The sequence below is a fragment of the Triplophysa dalaica genome, chromosome 15 (genome assembly GCF_015846415.1).
Source record: "Triplophysa dalaica isolate WHDGS20190420 chromosome 15, ASM1584641v1, whole genome shotgun sequence".
Lineage (NCBI taxonomy): Eukaryota > Metazoa > Chordata > Actinopteri > Cypriniformes > Nemacheilidae > Triplophysa > Triplophysa dalaica.
The window spans coordinates 1,476,025-1,495,961 of NC_079556.1; the positions used below are offsets into that span (position 1 = coordinate 1,476,025).

Sequence of the window (19,937 nt, forward strand, 5' to 3'; positions counted from 1 at the left end):
AAAAGAATGTACTATTTTTTTCGTTTTATTATAAATCCAGAAATAGCACTCGGTATGAACTGAGTTGAGCTCTTGACGTGGCACCGACTCCATGTTGCGCGGCTGGGTCACCCGCTCGGGAGCGCGCATGAGCCCGTGAGCGTGCTGTCACTGGCTGAGAGTGTCTGAGGCACATAATCAACACTTCAGGTACGTCCAAAAGAAATGTCCTCTTAATAAACAAACAAATATTCGCCTTCTGGTCGTGATATGAATGATAAAGATTGTCGCGAGGTATTACGAGGACTGTAGTTGAAAAAAGTGCTTGAAAATGACGTTTAGCTTGAAGTCAGTGCTGTGTGTGTACTCTGAAGCATCATGTCCGATCAACAAGCGGCTGTTTAATCACATTCTTTACTCAGATTTTGTCGTTATAGATTGTCTATGTCCTCAAAATGTTTTAATATTGATAAGACGTTTTGTATTGTTAAGTTTTTAAGTCGAGCTAGCTTGTTGTGGCTAATTTGGGGAGATTGGCTAACGCCCCACTTTAGACCCACATAACTTCAGCACACTTACCAAAACTTATTCACTAGACTCAGATATGTGTGTTTGACTAACTATATAGTCACACTTGTGTCTCTTATTTGGAAAAAAATGCTCTTAATCATCATTTGCTTTGGATTTTAATATTGTAATTTCTTTTAGTGTAACAATGACAGAATTGTCAAAACTTGTTTGAAAACTGGTTTTTGCTGCATTGTTTCTGTCTTTTTTTCCATAAGTTTTGTAATTTACGTACTGTAAACTTTGTTTTATTTGTCTGACTCGTAGTCTCTGTGCTTTGCTTCACTGGTCTTCACATCTGCACATGTGGCATATTTGGTGTATATGTATCTGTGATCCGTGCCTCTGTATGAACCTAGCAAGCCGAATAAAATGAGGTTCCTCACTTAGACAACATTTTTGGGCATCGCAGATCGTTCTTATCTTTTTATTTATTTGATAGACATTTATAGTTTGCTGCTCATTGTCCAAAGGGCAAAGTCTTTGATTATAGATTCAGATTGAGCAGTCCAGTTTGTGTAATAAGTAGTTTTATCTAAATGGTAAATGTATCATAGCGCATTTCTGTTGCACAAACCTTTCATATCATAACATGTCATTTTCAGAGGGTGCTATCATGGCGACCTTCCAGGAGTTCATCCAGCAGAACGAGGACCGTGATGGCGTCCGTTTCAGTTGGAACGTCTGGCCGTCCAGTCGTCTGGAAGCCACACGTATGGTTGTTCCGGTGGCATCACTGTTCACCCCTTTGAAGGAACGTCCAGATCTTCCTCCGATCCAGTACGAGCCTGTGCTGTGTAGCCGGGCCACATGTCGAGCCGTGCTCAATCCGCTTTGGTAAATCCATTAAACCTGGATGAACAGCATGCTAAAATTCACAGATCTACTTTATAGAAATAAATGAATTTATTGTTAAAAACTAACATGTGACATGTCTTACATTCTTTCCCATATGCATATTCTCTTACTTTTTTACACAAATAGTCAAGTGGATTACAAAGCAAAACTATGGGCATGCAACTTCTGTTATCAGAGAAATCAGGTATTTGTCAGTTTGGTAGCGTTTCATTTAAAGATTTGGAGATTCATCAACAAGAATCAGGCTGGCAATGGCATAAATAATATCTATGTTCTGTTATAGTTCCCGCCGACTTATGCTGGAATATCGGAGGTCAACCAGCCTGCTGAACTGCTCCCACAGTTCTCCACCATTGAATATGTTGTCCAGGTAAAGTCTGGAGTTGGTTACCTTGTAAAAGTAAATAAATATTACAATATAAATTAACTCATATGCAATGCAGGGTCCAAAATGAAAGTGTTAATGGAAAAGTTAAAATCCTATTGTTCACAGAATTATTTTTGTGTGTGTCATATTTTACGTAACCAGAATTATTTTAACTGTGATTGAACTGTAAGTTTAAATCTTGTACAAATAAAAAAAAACAATGTCTTCCAACACAATATCAACAAGTTAACTTTTTGTGATTGTGTCTCTTACCTGTAGCGGGGCACGCAAATGCCACTGAACATCTTGTACGTGGTGGACACATGTATGGAGGACGAAGATCTACAGGCGCTGAAAGAGTCTCTTCAGATGTCCCTCAGCCTGCTGCCTCCCACAGCCCTGGTAGGCCTCATTACATTTGGACGGATGGTCCAGGTGCACGAGCTGGGCTGTGAGGGCATCTCTAAGAGCTACGTCTTCAGAGGCACCAAAGATCTCAGCGCTAAGCAGCTTCAGGTGCAAATGTCTTTCCATCTTACTTTCCATCTTTTCAGAAGCTCATTTCAGATAGGAGTGTTTAGCTAAACATGTCAGTGCTGTTTTTAGGAGATGCTTGGGTTGACCAAACCAGCTGCACCACAAGCAGGCAGAGGACCACAACAGCCTCAGGCTCCTCCTTCAAACAGGTGAGCTACAAGTTTTAATCACTCCAACTTTGTTTCATATTTAAATGTTTAATCTTCAAATTGTTAATTTCATGAAAATATTTTTAACTCTTGTTACATTGTGGTCTTCTTTGTGCACTCAGGTTCTTACAGCCAGTACAGAACATAGATATGAATTTGACTGATTTGCTGGGAGAGCTTCAGAGAGACCCATGGCCCGTCACCCAAGGCAAACGTCCACTAAGATCACTTGGAGTGGCCCTTTCTATTGCTGTTGGTTTATTGGAGGTGACTGTCATTGTTTATTAACCACACGTCTTGTTGTGTGGGCATCTTAGCTGTCAATTGCAATTGTCAATTGGGTGGGGGGCATATAATGTTTTCCAGTTAAAATAAACAAAAAAGGATAGACAAGTGTGGATGATAAGGCGATGAAAATAGAACTCCTAAAATGATTGTGAACATTCACAGCATCTTTAATAAGAAGCTAAAGTTACATTATGTGACATCAGAGTGGCAGTTTGTGTCCATTTCATTTGGTTACTTGCAATAACTTTTGAATTTTCTCGTTTCCTCAGTGCACTTTCCCTAACACCGGTGCTCGCATCATGTCTTTCATCGGTGGTCCAGCTACTCAGGGTCCAGGCATGGTGGTGGGAGATGAACTAAAAATACCTATTAGATCCTGGCATGACATTGAGAAAGACAATGCAAAGTTCATGAAGAAAGGCACTAAAGTGAGTAGTCTTATATTTATTGTATTTATGAATTTAGTAAAAGTTCTTTGCTGCAGCTTGCTGTTACCAGTAATAACAGAAATGTGAGATTGTAAGTGGTCGTACCATTATAAAAAATATTATTGTTTAAAACCTCTAAACCATGAATATTTTAGTACGTACTGCATTTCAAGTTTTTGTGTGCACATTATTAAAGTGGTACTGTTTCGCCCGCAGCACTATGAAGCCTTAGCCAACCGAGCCGCCACCAACGGACACATTATTGATATTTATGCCTGTGCTCTGGACCAGACAGGCTTACTCGAAATGAAGTGTTGCACCAACTACACGGGGTAAGTGACTCCAAAATCAAATAAAACTACTATGCCGCGGCTTTATAGCACTCAGACATTTGGTATCTGTTTGTCTGGTATTGCAGGGGTTATATGGTCATGGCCGATTCTTTCAACACATCTCTGTTCAAGCAAACGTTCCAGAGAGTTTTCACGAAAGACGTGCAGGGCTCCTTTAAGATGGCACTGGCAGGAACTCTGGAGATTAAGGTGTCATGATTTTAATTATTCTTAAACAAGAATTATCAAGTGCTCTGGTCTTTTTTGTTGTAATCCTCCAATTATTCTGCCGTATAATGGTTTGCTTATGATATTCATTTTTTCAGACTTCAAGAGAGATTAAGATTTCGGGAGCGATCGGGCCGTGCGTCTCTCTGAACGCCAAAGGTCCCTGTGTGTCAGAAAATGTGAGTCGCGCATCTGATTTCAATCAGACATGATACTTCAGTTTTCGTGGATTATCTCTGGAATTGCAAAGATATATTTTGATCTCTATCTGTAGGAAATAGGAACTGGTGGCACAAGTCAGTGGAAGATTTGTGGACTGGACCCAAGTACAACTCTTGCGTTCTACTTTGAAGTTGTAAATCAGGTACATCTGCTTAAACATTCTATACATGTGCCTTAAAATATGCTTATTTTCTCACCAAACCGGAGAAAGCTCTGTAGATTTTTATCAGGCTACGCAACTGTATTTCTCCTAAAAGTTACTTTATTTCACTATATGATATATTTTAATAAGATCCATTTTCAATACATGTTAATCTATTGTTGTATGATACATTCTTGCAGCTTATCTCACAAAATTATTTTGGTTATAGTTTGCTGAGTTCACAAAATATTGCCACAGATAGTATTGATGGTGCTTAACTTGTTTTGAACCCAGAAATTCAACTTTCGGTTTGCAAACATATTTCCAGTTTATCTGCAGATGGTCCACTAGAGGGCAGACTTTCTCAAGCATGGGATTTTTCAAGCGTTTTATTACCTTTTATTGGTTTTAATGTTTCACAAATGACTGATTACAAACCTGATATAGTAAAATAATTCATATTCTGTTAGTTTTTAAGCCATCACCAGGTGTTAGAAGTCATTTCAAAATCAGCAGTGTTTTAAAAGCAACTTTTATTTGTTCTTTAAGAAATGCACGTCACAGTTTTCATTAGAGAAAAATGATGCTTTCCTTAGTCAGTCTTGGTTAAATTGAGCTGTTTAAAGATTTCATTTTTATGTGACACATATTCCTCCAAGGTCTCGGTCAAGTCTCTTTACATCATAAACAGCAATTTGCTCCTGGTTATCTGCGTCGACTCAGTGCTTTGTTTTGTCGGGTAAAACGATGCTGCGAGCGATTCTGTAAATCATGATTATATCTGCTCAATTTACACCGCCGACACAAATGGCCAAAGGTCATTGAGGGTCGTATTCAAGCCAGCGTGAGGTCCTGTTGTGCTCCGTTGTTTGTTTGTGGTCCTGTTGGTACGCTGGCAGATGATGCAGGGGAGTTGTTGCTCTCGCACACCGGCAGTATCGTGGTGCACTGGGGGAGGGTGTTTTTACGAGGATGACGAAACATCTGACGGATTTTATTCACTCTTCTTCGTAGTGCAACTTTATACCTCCTGAGAGATACAAACAAGGTCACGGTCAAATAACAGACACATATAAGTAGTTTGATTCAGAGGCACTGCACGATCTCTGGGCTGACCACTGAATCTTTTATCCACAGGTGTTTACTTCCACCTTCCTTTTTCAACTCTTTCATTGCCGCCACGGTTCGGAACGCGGTCCAAGCTCATCTTAAATCTGATGACGCATTTATAACATGGTTCGTTTGAAATTATAATGCGTAAAACAGACTGACAAAGTTCAGCTAATGTATGTTTGTCGATGGAAACACATTTAATAGGCCTACCTACAACAAATCAAATAACGTAGACTAATTTCAGTAGTAGACAAATTTCAGTAGTATTGACTTACGCTGTAATTTGAGCAGTCATTTATGCTTTCATCACCCGGGTGTTGTGAGCGGACGAGTGCAGGTGAGACCTGAATAGCACATGTTGCTGTTTAAACTAAACCTATTCAAGCCTTGCCAATTTAAACATTTAAGATGATGCACAAGAAAACTCGCTTGCGCGATGTGAGAAGATCCGAAGCAAAGGAAAGGAAAGTCTCTGACATGGCGCAAATATTGAATTGTCTTTGAGCGCTTATACAGACAAATTCACACAAGAAGTAGGTCAACATTCCCCTCTTGTCGAGTATCTTAACAAACATAGTAGGTTGTCTTAACTTAGTGAACGGACGAAACTGACGAAAAACAACGCATGTGTACAGTATCAGTGTACTGGATCTGTTTCATTCCTCTTAAAGCGACAGCAGCTTATTCCTGCCGTCTGTTAAAAGTCAAGGAAATCCCTCACTGCTTGTGACTCAATAGCTTCTGTAACTTCAATTATTATTTATCTTTATTTCATTTGTACATATGCAATGTTTTATTTGATTACTTTAATCCATTTCTACCTTAAAAGATATCCAAACCGTATCTTACTTTATTTTCTGCTTCGCTCTGTTATTTTATTGGTGCTGTTACTTGTAGCTTGATTATTTGTTCTTATTTTATTTGTCAGTGGTCCCTTTTCCCTAAACATAGCACAAACCCTAAAACCGCGACACAAACAGAACCGTGTGTAATTTAAACCATTACACACCTATAAGAAACTCATTATTGTTCCACATAATGTACATTCTAAGCATCAAAACCCGCTTACGTTTGAGTCATGGAGTTGATCCATGGGTTGAGAGCCGAAGTGAAGAGCACAAGCCACGTGGCAAAAACCGAAGCAGACTGCAAGCTCTCCTTTCCTGTCAGTGTCTCGTAGAAGCAGATAATGATGTACGGCAGCCAGCACACAAGCAGGCACACTGTCAACACAATGACACGTGCTTAATGTTTCAGTATGTCTATAGGAGATTAGAGTAATATTGGCTTTCATTGTCTCAAGAGTGTGTTGCACTTGTCATGTGTTGATTATTTTCTCAGTGATCTAGTGTGATTTGATCCGTCATCAACAGCTTATTCCTTAAGAGGAAATGTGTAAAGTATACTACAAATCAAATGTTTGGACACACTTGACTAAATGTATTATTATGATTCGATCTAAAGACTTCGGGTTAAATATATGTTATCGTTTGCTAGACATTTAAAAAAATCTCTTTTATTTTACTGTATTTGCTCAGCTGTTATTAAACGGTGTCCTAAGCAGGAAACAAATCTTAATAAGCCAAGGCAAAGTAATCAGTTCATAGAAAGATGTCATAAAGATAAACACTTAATGATTACCCAAAACAGCGTTGTACGTCAAATATAATAAATGTGCTTTATGTGCCGTTTTAATTGTGCTTACCTATGGTTGCTACCATTACTATGGAGCTCTTGAAGTAATTATTGGCTGGTACATAGAAACAGTGGTCTTCGTTGCAAACAAACGTCCCCCGTCTCACCTGATTCCACGCTACATAAACTATGTATACGTACATGCAGCACATCAGAAGAATGGGAATGATTATTCCCAGCCCCATGAAGAGCATGTTGAAGCCGACGCTGGACGGTTGGAAGCTGGGAACGCAGAGGAACTTCGTCTCGCTGTAGCCGTAACTACCAAAACCGATTAATGGCATGGCAGCGCTGAGAAGACTATACAACCACACTACAGCGAGGATGATTTTGACCCTGTGAGCCGTGAAGATGCTGGCGTAGCTGAGGGCAAAGCAGATCTCTGTGAACTTGTCGACCGCGGCCCAGGTGAGGGAATGGATGGAAGCAAGTTGGAGGAGGAGAAACAAGAAGGCGCTGCCCTGACAGAAGGCACTCTTGCTAGCATATCCCTTGACTTGAAAAAGACTGTTATGGATTCCAAACGGCATGATGGAGATGCCCAACGCCAGATCGCTTAGACAGAAGCTGAGCGTAAGAGGCCAGGTGTCCGTCTGAAGGCTCTTGTCGAATAACACCACCAGCAGTAATACCGAGTTCCCCAACACCGAACAGATACTGGAACCGATCAACAGGACTGCGAAGATCAGTGCTGTCCACTGCATCCTTCGTTCACCTGAGCTATAAAAGGAGACATTTACAGCCGCCAGAAAGCAAGCAGCGGCTTCACACTGGAAGCTGTGAGGAGGTGAGGTCACGTTATTTGTGCCGTGTGCCAAAGCTCCAGGGAAGGTCTTGCTGGAGGGGAGGAGTGGACCTCATGCTGATCCTACGGAGATGAACATCTACTGCTTCTCACTGAGCGTGTCTCCCATCCCCCAGCATCTGCCTCAGCCGGTTGTAAAAAAACCAAACGCACCACCTTGAGAGGCAAAACTATGTGAACGGCTGCAATCAAACGTAGAGAGATGATAAAGTGAATAACATAAGCGGAGTGTCTGTGGACACAAAGTGCACGGGGAGGTTTGGACAGCAGAGAGGATTCAGTATGACTTCATCAGGCTTTTTCGTACTCGAGTGTTTTTTTGATGTAATTGGTGTGAGGCTCGGATCTAATGCGCTTTAAGCCTTAAGCATTAATCTGTGCTTCATTGCCTTTAATAAGACCTTAAGCCTCTAGCCCAGTTATATCAGTTATTATATCCTGTCACATGTGTCGTTTCATTTGGCCAGTCATGTGCTTTGGATTATATACTATTTTACATTTTTATTGAACAAGCCAATATTTGCATTTGCTTACCTATTATTTCGTAAAGGAATGTGACCCTCTTGGTAAAAAGTCTCAATCTAATTATGAGATAACTACCATCAAATCTTTTCACTTTGATTTTAATTTTACACTACATTGTAAATGAGTGTTTCACTTTCAAAATAAATCTTCATGATAATTTACTTGCCCCCATGTCATCCAAGATGTTTATGTATTTGTTTCTTTAGTCAAAAAGAAATGAAGGCTTTTGATGAAAACATTTCAGGATTTTTCTCCATATCGTGGGCTCGGTTGAAACGATCGGTCATACAAAAGAAATTATATGCTTTATAAACACAAATGCTCGCCTTGCTCTGTTGTGTGATGCACGTTCATGATTTCACAAAATACATAATTACGTAACGAGTCATTGTTTACAAATTGAATCTGCAAGTTTTCAATGCAATTACGTATTACGTGAAGTAATGAACGCGCATCCCAGAACAGAGCAAGGCGAGCATTTGTGTTTATAACGCATATACTTTTTTCATTTTTTAGAAAATGACCCGTCGTTTCACTAGATAAAACCTTTATTCATGGTCTGGTGTGGTTTAAAGTCCTTTGAAGCTGCACTGAAACTGTCATTTTGACCTTCAACTGTTTGGAGTCCATTGAAGTCCACTATATGGAGAAAAATCCTGCAGTGTTTTCATGAAAAACCTTCATTTCTTTTCCACTAAAGAAATACATACAGAAACATCGTGGAATAATGGGGTTGAGTAAATGATCATGAAAATGTATTTTGAAAGTGAACTATCCTCAAAAGACATCAGGTTATAATTATATCATGTAGGATGGTTTTATGGAGAAAACAGTAGATCCCAAAAATGACCACACTGGGTCACACATCGATTGTAATTTTGCGATCTTCAAGGTACAAACATGTAAAACATGTTAACATCTCTTAAAAGCAACAGTTCACTCTGTTTCCATCTGTAATTTTGCATTTCATTGCCTCTGTGATTGTTCTGCACAATGACAATGAAGTTGACAATAAATCAAATCTAATCTTAAGTACAGCTACTATCTGCTTTAATGATTCAAGTCTTAATTATTCTGTTTGTACATGAGCACTAGGTTGTACAATTTCAAAAGACGAAGTAAACAAACAAGCATGTTTCCGTAATAAAGACATGAACAACAGTATTCTTTGTTTTTTTTAGCAAGATGCATTCAGGTTATTATGTTAAAATGTTGTTTTTAAAAAATATAAGCTTTGCCTATAACATGCATGACTTTGTTCAATCTGTACTTTTCCCCAGCACAATGCTCCTATACCACAGGGTGGACGTGGAGCCGTACAATACGTGACCCAGTATCAGCATTCAAGCGGACAAAGACGCATCAGAGTGACCACCGTTGCGAGAAAGTACGTCTGACACATTTATTTCAGCCATGGATGCTTGCTGTGGAATTTGCCTGCCGTTTTGATCCGTTTTTTTATTAAAATAATATTGTTTACATCTGAAGAATGCATACATCAGATTCAGCCTTTCAGTTTACTACTGAATAAGAAAATGTGCATTAAATAAAAACATTGCGACTGCAGATTGTACTTGGGGTTGATAATAGCCGTCTCTTTATAGAAGTCTCTCAGAATCCGAGTTCGGACATCATCTCCGCACATCATCCATTTGTTATGCTGAATCACGTCCAGTTTCCATGACAACCCGCAAAGACATCAAAAGATTCCAGTTTTATTATGTGCCATTTGTTTGTCAGAATCAATGCACCTTCAAAGAGAAAAGAGTAAATTCATTCTTTGACAAGGACTAATGTGCTGCTTGTAGCTTTTAGAAGTACTTAAAGTGCTTTTTGACTCAACTTATTGATAAAACGTCCAGTCCGTGTCTATTTGAATGCACCGTTGCAGTTATTCTTTCTTTTTAGTCAGGTTGATTATGTAGATGCTGTTAGAAGGTCACTGTATTCTAACTTGTTCTTCTAATTCTTTTCTTTAGCTGGGCTGACGCTCAGACTCAAATACAAAGCATTGCGGCTTCTTTCGACCAGGAGGCCGCTGCCATTCTTATGGCTCGTCTAGCCGTTTACAGGGCAGAGACAGAGGAGGGACCTGACGTCCTGCGCTGGCTGGACCGACAGCTCATCCGCTTGGTGAGTTTTTTTGGAGCATCTTTTTTTTCTCCCAAATAGGAATTACCTTGACCCCAGTGCATTTGTATTGGGAATGCAAAATATGTTTTTATCTGTAAATGAGTGTTTCTGCAACTACGGGCACTTTTGAATTCTTTTTAGAAATTCTGTCATCAGAGTCTGAAATATATATTTAAAGGTCAACAAAAATGGATTCATTAAGATTTAAATCTAGAACCTGTTTATTTTTATATTTGTAATTTAATATACAGGAAACCTTGAAAATGTCATGTTAAAAAAAGACATGTTGCGGAAATGACATTTTCCTAATATCGCAGCTAGTAAGGTCTACTACAGGACTCTTAGCATCTTAATATACAGAAATTAAACAGTAATATACATTTATTTAAAAAAAATGTAGTTCAAAGTACAGAAATACTAAGCTGTATGCTAAGGAGACACAATAAATACTGACACAGTAAATATTTTATTTTTGGGATCTTGTGAATGAGGCAGTGAGGTGGTAATTTCTGTTTCCATAGAAACTAGACTTGTTTGTCTTTGATAAAACTTCCTTATTAAAGCCTTTTTTCATTGTAGATGTAAAGACTCAAAAGTGTGGGACAGGCACATTTGCTTCATAAAATGATAAAAATGTTCAGTAAAATATACAAAAATATTTACGATGGTGTAAATTAATATGTATATTAAACAATTATATTTGAAATACACCCAAATATTGAATTGTGTTGCCCTGCGATGGGTTGGCACTCCATCCAGGGTGTATCCTGCCTTGATGCCCGATGACTCCTGAGATAGGCACAGGCTCCCCGTGACCCGAGGTAGTTCGGATAAGCGGTAGAAAATGGATTGGATTGGATTGGATTGAATTGTGTAATCCTGAAAGCAGATATTTGCCATAGCATTTCCGTGTTTCTGTGAAAATTTGCTTATTTTTTCAATATAATATTTTCACATTATGACTTTGTATTCTTCCATTCGCAGTGCCAGAAATTTGGAGATTACCACAAGGACGATCCCAACTCGTTCCGCTTCTCCGAGACGTTTTCGCTGTATCCTCAGGTACCTTCCTCAAACTCCCCCTCATATGAACACAGATCTGGGATGTCACTATAGCCCTCACAGAAAATATAGATGGGAAAAATAACGGCGTGTTCTTTCCGCAGTTCATGTTCCACCTGAGAAGATCTCCTTTCCTGCAAGTGTTCAACAACAGTCCTGATGAAAGCAGCTATTATAGACACCAGTTTATGAGGCAGGACCTGACCCAGTCTCTGATAATGGTACAGCCCATCCTGTACGCGTACTCGTTCAGCGGACCACCAGAGGTAAAGGCGCACCCCACTTTGGCCACAGTTAATGATCGTGTGGTCTATCTGAGCAATGAGAGGTGATGTGGATGGATGTAGGACTGATCCCTGCTTGTTCTTTAATGAACACGCACAATATTATCCAGAATTTTCCACGTTTAAAGTGGGATTATTATGTGGAAATGTAGTGGTGCCATAAGTGATCTCCGGAGGTCATATTTGAGTTCAAACCATTTAACCAAGAGTGTACGATACAAAATGAAAAAGACTAAACTTTGTAAATGTGTTTATCTAACAAAATCATTTGGCATGAAACAAACTACAGCAAATCAGGGAATAAGAGTTTAATCTGGATACATGAAAATGCATTGAAAAACAAATTTCTCCAATGAAATAAATCAAACATTGTCAACAGTTATTAATATTTTGTTTACTCTATCTTGTTTTTGACAACCGCGGCCATTCTCATGGGTCTTAGCTCAATAATATTTGTGCAATATGCATGTCTTGTGTGTATTTTTTTGCCAAGCTTTGCTGTAGTTTTTAATAATCACACTCTCATAGAAAGGTTAAACTAAATAAATCATAAAGTTTCTAATTTACAATATTATTTGACAAACTAGTTGTAATTAGAATATGTTGAATGTGAAATGCAGTGTCATGATGACAGTACACATGATGTCCCCAGACTCATCAGATTAAACAGTGTTCAGATTAATTAGCACACAATGACATCCCCCCTCTCATTTATTCAAACTTATATTATTGCTGCCTTTTAAACCTTTCTGCAAAGCAAAATTTATATCACCGCCGGTTTTTCTCCATGAGGCTTTGAATTATGTTTACTGTACACCTGTAAGAGGGGGACATAGAGAGCCTGGACAGTTTATTCAGACTGTATAAACTGTACAGAATGTTCTGATGGTCCGTAGTGTTGTTCAATAAGAAGCATTAAGGAGATGGTTTCTCAGATGGACATCTTTGTGTTCTTATCTGGTTTTAATGGAGGGCTTTAGGTCTTTATGCCAATTACTGTTTTTTTCTTTGACTCTGGGACCAGAAGAGCGGTGGAGTTCCATATAATTGACAATGATAGTGCAAAATAACATTGCCTTTGTTTCCTTGTGTTGTAGCCGGTGTTACTGGACAGCAGCAGTATCTTACCTGACCGCATCCTCCTCATGGACACCTTCTTTCAGATTCTGATCTACCACGGAGAGGTGAGATTCACACAGCACATCTTGCCTGCAGATTCCTCTGTGCTTTACAGATCCCGGTAACTAAAAAGACTTGGCGTTAAACCACCGTGTGTTCAGTCTTTTAAATAATTGAGAGGGAAGCCTGCTGTGGTCCGAACTGTTAAATATCTGAGCGCATAAAATCCAAGCCGGTAGTGAACTGCAACAAGGTTAAACTTGGCGAGGGGAGACGCTTTCTGATGGAACGCTTGCTAAAGTGCATGCAAATGAAATCAAACTTTAATCCTTTCACGCACAAAGGTTCACAGCTTTATCAAAAAGCATTATGCGTGGGGTTTGATGGGACCTCAGCCATGTGAGGCAATACGGTGTCACCTCTTCAGATGTCCAAATCTTGTCTTAAATAAAGACAAATATGAAGGTGGTCTTAATTCATACATAAAGGGCAAAATAAATTGCCCGAGACTACATTTACATGAATGCATTTGGCATACGCTTTTATCCAAAGTGACTTCCAGTGCATTCAAGAAATGTTTTTCTCTGAGAAGCCAACCATGACCTTTTTGTTGCTAGCGCAATGCTCTATCAATCGAGCTACAAGGATACTTATAGTACTTTAAAGACATGGTTTAAAAACACGTACCTGTTAAACAAGACGACCTCTGACCGCTTTTTGCCTCTCGCAGACGGTGTCTCAGTGGCGTAAAGCCGGATACCAGGAGATGCCCGAGTATGAGAACTTCAAGCACCTGCTGCAGGCTCCAGTGGACGATGCCCAAGAGATTCTTCAGAGCCGCTTTCCTATGCCACGCTATATAGACACAGAGCACGGAGGCAGTCAGGTACGACCCCACGGAGACGTGGAGGAATTTCTGTGTTATGGAAATTCTACACCGCTTGAATTCTTGAATACGCTTTTCACAAATGCCAGCAGCATAATAATGACAGATCGATCAAGTAAATTATTGTGAAGTTAAAATGGGAATTAATTTCAATTTTAGATTAGTCAATACAAATATTTTTATAAATCCATTATCATCGAGCTTTGACTAATGACGCACCAAATGGAAGGTGCTACTAAAAGAAATCAGTTCTTTACAGCCCTTCAGTTAATTTCTACGCTCGATAAAGTCGCCCTTTGAGGTTTTACTCAGCGCTTGTGAATAAATGACTGTGATGGGTTATTGGCGGCTGCTCTGCATATTAACGCACTCGTGTTTCCAATGTTTAGGGCATGAAATCGTACTAAGATTTGTTTTTCTTACATCTTTCCCTCCAGGCCCGTTTCCTCCTGTCCAAAGTGAATCCTTCTCAGACACATAACAACATGTACGCATGGGGTCAGGTGAGGAATATTAAGCAGTCCACCCACAGTACCAGAGGCTGTTTTATACAACCGTAAACACGTCGCAGCTTGTCCTAATATTGTGTTACTCAGACCAGCGACTGAATCACGCTTTCCTATGTGTTTGCATAGGAGTCCGGCGCGCCTATTCTTACAGACGACGTGAGTCTTCAGGTCTTCATGGATCATCTCAAGAAGCTGGCGGTGTCCAGTGCTGCCTAGAAAGCCTGAATATCCACCGTTGTAACAATCCTTTGCCTGGCAGCACAAAGTCAGCACATTAGCATTGTTGCCTATTTTCATTTTACATTGTGCGTATATGAAGCCTAGACCCTAGAAAGTTTAAAATGATGATAAAAAACGGCAAATTCCACACCCTCTCAACACTACATACACATCATAGCAAACTATACATTACTGTTTTTTGACTAAATTCAGTGTTACATGTGTAGTGGCCACATTTAAATCTGATGTTTACGATAACAAAGCTCGGTTATGAAACCTCAAGTTGAACAGAGGAGGAAACTGGGTCTTGTTTAAGCACACCCGCAGATGATAGTTTTGTTTGTCGAGGAGAGTGAACGTGGTGCCGGTGTAGACGATTAAACGTAAGAGCTTCAACGCTGCCTCTACCCAACAGCACAGAACAATGCTTTATTTTTAGACTCCGTACGCATCCCGCCGACGTTTTCTGTGTCAGTGCCGTCTTTTTCCAAACAGACTTGCGGAATGTGAAAGCTGCCTCTCCGTCTGCTGCTCTGATATTTATGATACGTTTGTGGCAGTATTTGAATGTTTTGTTTCTAATAAAAGCGGCTTCATCACACCAGCTGGCCTGCCGTGTTTAGACTTTGTGCAGCAGAAGCTGAAAAAGAATGGCTTGCTATTTCACTCTTGCCTTTCAAGTCACAATCCCATCGGTCTCATAGGACACAGAAAGCATCTGCGTCTTAAAGCAACAGTTCACCTGAAAATCACAGTTCTGTGTATGAAAGACTCACCCTTGTGTCGATGCAAACGCACTCCGCTCGTTTCTTCCGTGGTGCATGGAGCGGTTTAGTTTCATACAGTTTAAGGGAGAATCTCTGCAAAAAAAGCATGAGAAATATCTTTATCTGAGAAACTGATTCTATTAAAGTTAACTAAACATCTTAGTCTTCATCATAACCCCTTTTAAAACATTTGTGTGGTTGTTTTCATTACTGGCCACATGGGAGCAGTAATTAACCGAGAGAGCAATGCTCGTGCAAATATTACTTTTTCAGAAGCATGTGTGTTTTAACCTCCTGCAGCAGTTCATCCAGACTTCTGACATCTGGGTTTTGTTAAAAGACAATTGCAGAATCGTGACTCCAGATTTTATTATCAGAATGTGTTATTCCTACTATTTAAATGTCTGTGATGGTACTTCGTCTGTCTTTCCACACCTGAATAGATCAAGCTGTCAGATATGCATGACATCATGCTTATAAAATTAAAAAGTAAACTAATTCAACACTTCATTAGGCAGTGTGTATGCTTACACCCCTGAGCAGTGTTGTCTATACTCGTTCTGCTATGTATTCTGAATCCATTCTCACACCAGTCGTGGCTGTGAATTATTATTTTTTTTATCTAAACCCATTCCTCTTTTAATCATTACAGCTTAGGTGAGTATCTTAAATACTTTAATAATTTCTTGCATTGGAGTGATCGACATCCCCGTCAACACATTCAGATGCAGGATCAGATTAGAACAATTTGACACTTTTTTTTAAGAATCGTAAGAATAATATGTGCTGAAACGGGTATGTTACCCTGGAGACAACGCTAAGCAGACTTGGGTGAAGAAATTGCCCATTTTTAGCCATGAGAATCCAAATTTGGTTGGCAGAAGTGTGTCACAATGCATATCAGAAGTGCTGCATGACAAACAGCTCGCAGGCATGGAGGGTGAAAACAACAATATAGAATCTATGAAAAGTAAATGTGAACCTTTTTTTGAAAACAGACTTTTATTTGCATCATTGTTAAAAGATGGAAAAAACAAACACCGCATCAGAAATGATGTTTCGTGCAGTGTCTTGTTAATTTTTTAAAGGGATTGTTCTCCCAACAATAAATACGAATTCATCATTCGTTGATTTTCATGTCATTCTGAACCTGTATGACTTTCTTCAGAATAATACAAATAATATATATACTTTGAAAACCAAACCAAACAGCTGTGGCATTGACTGTTATTATTTGGACACAAAACCATTGAGACATTTCTCAAAATATCTTCTTCGTCTTCCACAGAAGAGTTAGAGGTTTTGAACAACATTTTTGGGTGAACTCTCCCTTTAAACATACTTTTAATTATTAAATGAGAGCTACAAGGCCCGCTTTATTTGTTTCTAAATATATAAGTGCAATTTTAAAATATGCATTACATTATTAATATGCAATATCTCCAGACTCCTCATAAGCCTCGACCCTCACACAGATGATTCATGGGAGCTGAAGCACACTAGTGGAAGATCTTATATATATAACATAGAATATGTTTGTATAAATAGTCGTCCTTCATTCATGCGTATGCGTGGATTCTGTGTGTCAGCATACGTCAGAGCCTGTGGAAAAGCATATTTATAGGTATTTATAGCATATTTATACTGTATAGGTACCCAAGATTAATATAAGTTCTGCATGTGTTGCCTCATCTTTAATGAATACAACCGTTTATTTAATAGGTTTTCAAGATTATCCTTGTAGTCAACTGTCTGTCTTTGTAAAAGATGAAGCAGGTTTCTTTAGAAGTTTGTGAATAGGACGTACAGAAGAAAGACCGAAAATCTTTCATCTGTGAAAGTACAGCTGAATGTTCTCTCTTATGTCACAAAGAGAAGCAGAGATTTCTCCTGCATCAGCAGCGATGGCTGCCGAGAAATCTTGCAACACAAACTATAAACTGCCAAGAAAAAATCTATATGAAACTGTGAATATAGCATTAAAGATACAATAGTGGCTAAAAAAGTGATGTCCAAAGAGGGTCATGTTGGTACAGTACTCACTAAACCCAAGTTATTTTGCCAAAAAAAGCAAAACTACTAATTTAAACTAATTTTACTAATTTCTTTTATATTTTTTAATTCTCTCTTAATATTTAGTATTGTTTTTCTATTGTTTTAAATACATATACCTGTAATTTAAGTGTGCAATCATAAATGTGTGTTTCATGTATGAAAAACATGTTTACCAATGAGCACAATGTCAAAATGTAAATCTTCAGTATCTTAAACGAAACCTTTTTTAATACACAGCGTAAAGAGAAGTGTGCACGGTATACAACAATTTAAAAAAAATAATCCATATACTTCATAATAAATTGCTGTTAATGTTTCCATGGGGATCCTGCCATCAAGGTTATTTTTTACCATCCAATTACCTGAGAAGTTAATCTCTGGCTCCAGCTTTAACACCTAACGCTTTTGTTTCACAATGTCACCGAGAGAACAGCGGAGACAAGTGAAATATATTTAAATCTGTACTGTTTGTCATTAGAGAATAAAATGCAATTATCTGTGCGAATAAAATTGAAGTCACTGGGGTTCAAGCGTTCGTCTGTGAAAATGGCCTCGTTTCATTGTGAGCTTCATGGTGATGGAAAACATTTTAAACCTGACAAGAGTTTATTTCATCACAACTCGACTGTCAGAGCTTGATGATAAGGGTTTTTAATATAACATACACAGAAGAGCATTTCTGGAAAGGCATGTTATGAAAATGTATGTGTTGTTACAGTGTTGAATGTAAAGAAGTGTATGATGAAATTTTACCATCATAAATTTAAGAAATTATAAAAATGAAGACAAAGAAAAATCATTGAAAAAGATGTGAAACAAGCTCTCAATTTTGCATGTATTTTGGAGAATTGTGAGCCAGATTTGTTATTTTTCAGTATTATATTAAATTTATGAGTCCACAGGACTCAGTGGGTGTGTTGTTGAACAGAACAGAGGCAGGTCACCACACTGCTTCTGATGTGATCAATCACCAGCCGTCTAAATGTCTGAGACAAGCGTTCCAATGAATGAGCATCATTTCTCCAATAAGCAGCGCTGAGGTCTCACCTGCGTGAAACTGAAAACTCGCTCACCTGTGTGATTGACGGTATATTTCAGCGCCTCTCCCTGACACTTAGTTTAGAGAATTTAGAGAGTGATTGAGATCTCATTATTACCCCAAGTCCAGATTCTAAGAGTTCTTTATAAGAAAAGATCTCAGATGTCTAAGTTATTAGAAAAGTTCTCAAACTACAATTTCGAATACATTTGCTAAATTACCAAGGTCTTGTTATCACAGATTTCTTAGTGTTCTTATTTCTTTGCAAATTTTGCCAATATTAAATGACTTTTTTGTTCTGCACATTCATTATATCTCCATCTGCCTTCTGTATTTAAGCAGCTGTCTTATTTGAGTCTGCATAGTAAAGAGGATCAGACACAAACCTGACCTTGAAAGGAATATTTCAACAAAATATAAAAAAACTTTCATTATTTGTTTACCCCCATGACATCAAAACCTGATTCTGAGTATTTTTTCTGTAGAACATAAAAGGAGATATTTTGAGAAATGTCTCAATGGTTTTGTGTACAAACAATGAAAGTCAAAGGGGGCCTGTATTTTCCATCATAACAGTTTGAAATGTGGTAAAATATAGTTCATTATATTTCATAGGCATCATTGCCGACATCATAAAAACATTGCTTGCAGGGGGATTTCCTTTTTTGTTCTCTATTGTATAGGAAAGTGTTACTCATGGAGAGTGGGGTCCACATATCATAAATACATACTTTTTACGATTGTGATTACGAAAGATTATGTTTACTTAATCATTGATATACGTTGGCTGAAATAAAATCATTTAATAGTCCAATAAAATAAGGAATGAAAAGATCACGGTATTCCAATTCATTCTTCACATTAGAGATGTAAGGTCAAGCCAACCGCAGAGCATTGTGGGATAAAGCATTGCATGCAGTAAACAGAAGGTCAAATCCACTTGCACGCTGCATAGAATCGATACTGTCAAAACAGTGCACGTTAGTAGTATGCTGTTTTGAACAGGTTTTGGAAATAAGAGTTTTATCAGAGTTTTAAAGGTCGGACAAATTCGGTCTGACAGTATTGGGAGGGAAGATTTTTTTATTGGAAAAACAAATAAAATACAACACAATCTCACAGCAAAAACGTAACTATTTTAAGAGGTGGCTAATTTTTTTAATATCATACAATCTCGTTCATATATTTGAGTATGATTCGTCGCTTCGGCGCCAGTGACGTTCAGGGTTAGGGGTGAGGATTCAGTCTAGCTTTTTTTTAGTGATCATAATTTTTTGTGCGATTCACAACGTACAAATTCATACAAATAAGCCACCAAAATAGTTATGAATTCTTGTGAGATCAGGTAAATGTTGTATAGTTTTGCTTTAAAGTGCATATTGGTTTCAAAAACCGAATGACTTTTAAATGACAATTTATTCTGTAAAGAATTATTATTCTGTTTTATATAATTTAACAGGTTTATCTACTTAAAGGCATGTTGGATGATCCTGTACAAAAGTGTTTTGTCATGTTAGTAGGAAATCTCTTTACATCCTGATAGCAATCAAGAAGTGGTCAAATAATATTTTTATGATCATTTTTTTTCTGTGAAAGGAGTAGAATCAAAAAACTTTTGCCCAATCAAAT

The 19,937-nt window shown here is 38.4% G+C and overlaps 2 protein-coding genes across 2 annotated transcripts; one reads left to right on the forward strand and one right to left on the reverse strand.

Moving 5' to 3' along the window:
• Positions 1-83: 83 nt before the first annotated feature.
• sec23a (Sec23 homolog A, coat complex II component) lies at positions 84-15,051 on the forward strand. The gene is made up of 20 exons (XM_056767691.1): positions 84-189; positions 1,152-1,383; positions 1,531-1,588; positions 1,688-1,774; positions 2,051-2,287; positions 2,378-2,457; positions 2,580-2,724; positions 3,015-3,173; positions 3,390-3,505; positions 3,592-3,715; positions 3,832-3,912; positions 4,008-4,097; positions 9,516-9,622; positions 10,215-10,368; positions 11,353-11,430; positions 11,535-11,696; positions 12,812-12,898; positions 13,564-13,719; positions 14,157-14,222; positions 14,355-15,051. The coding sequence occupies exons 2-20, from the start codon at positions 1,163-1,165 to the stop codon at positions 14,442-14,444; spliced, it is 2,298 nt and encodes a 765-aa protein (XP_056623669.1). The 5' UTR covers positions 84-189; positions 1,152-1,162; the 3' UTR covers positions 14,445-15,051.
• LOC130436749 (adenosine receptor A3) lies at positions 4,151-8,380 on the reverse strand. Its single transcript, XM_056767692.1, has 3 exons — positions 6,916-8,380; positions 6,280-6,433; positions 4,151-5,127 (listed from the first exon to the last, which is right to left on the reverse strand). Exons 1-3 carry the CDS (start codon positions 7,607-7,609, stop codon positions 4,932-4,934), a joined length of 1,044 nt encoding a protein of 347 aa, XP_056623670.1. The 5' UTR covers positions 7,610-8,380; the 3' UTR covers positions 4,151-4,931.
• Positions 15,052-19,937: the final 4,886 nt, after the last annotated feature.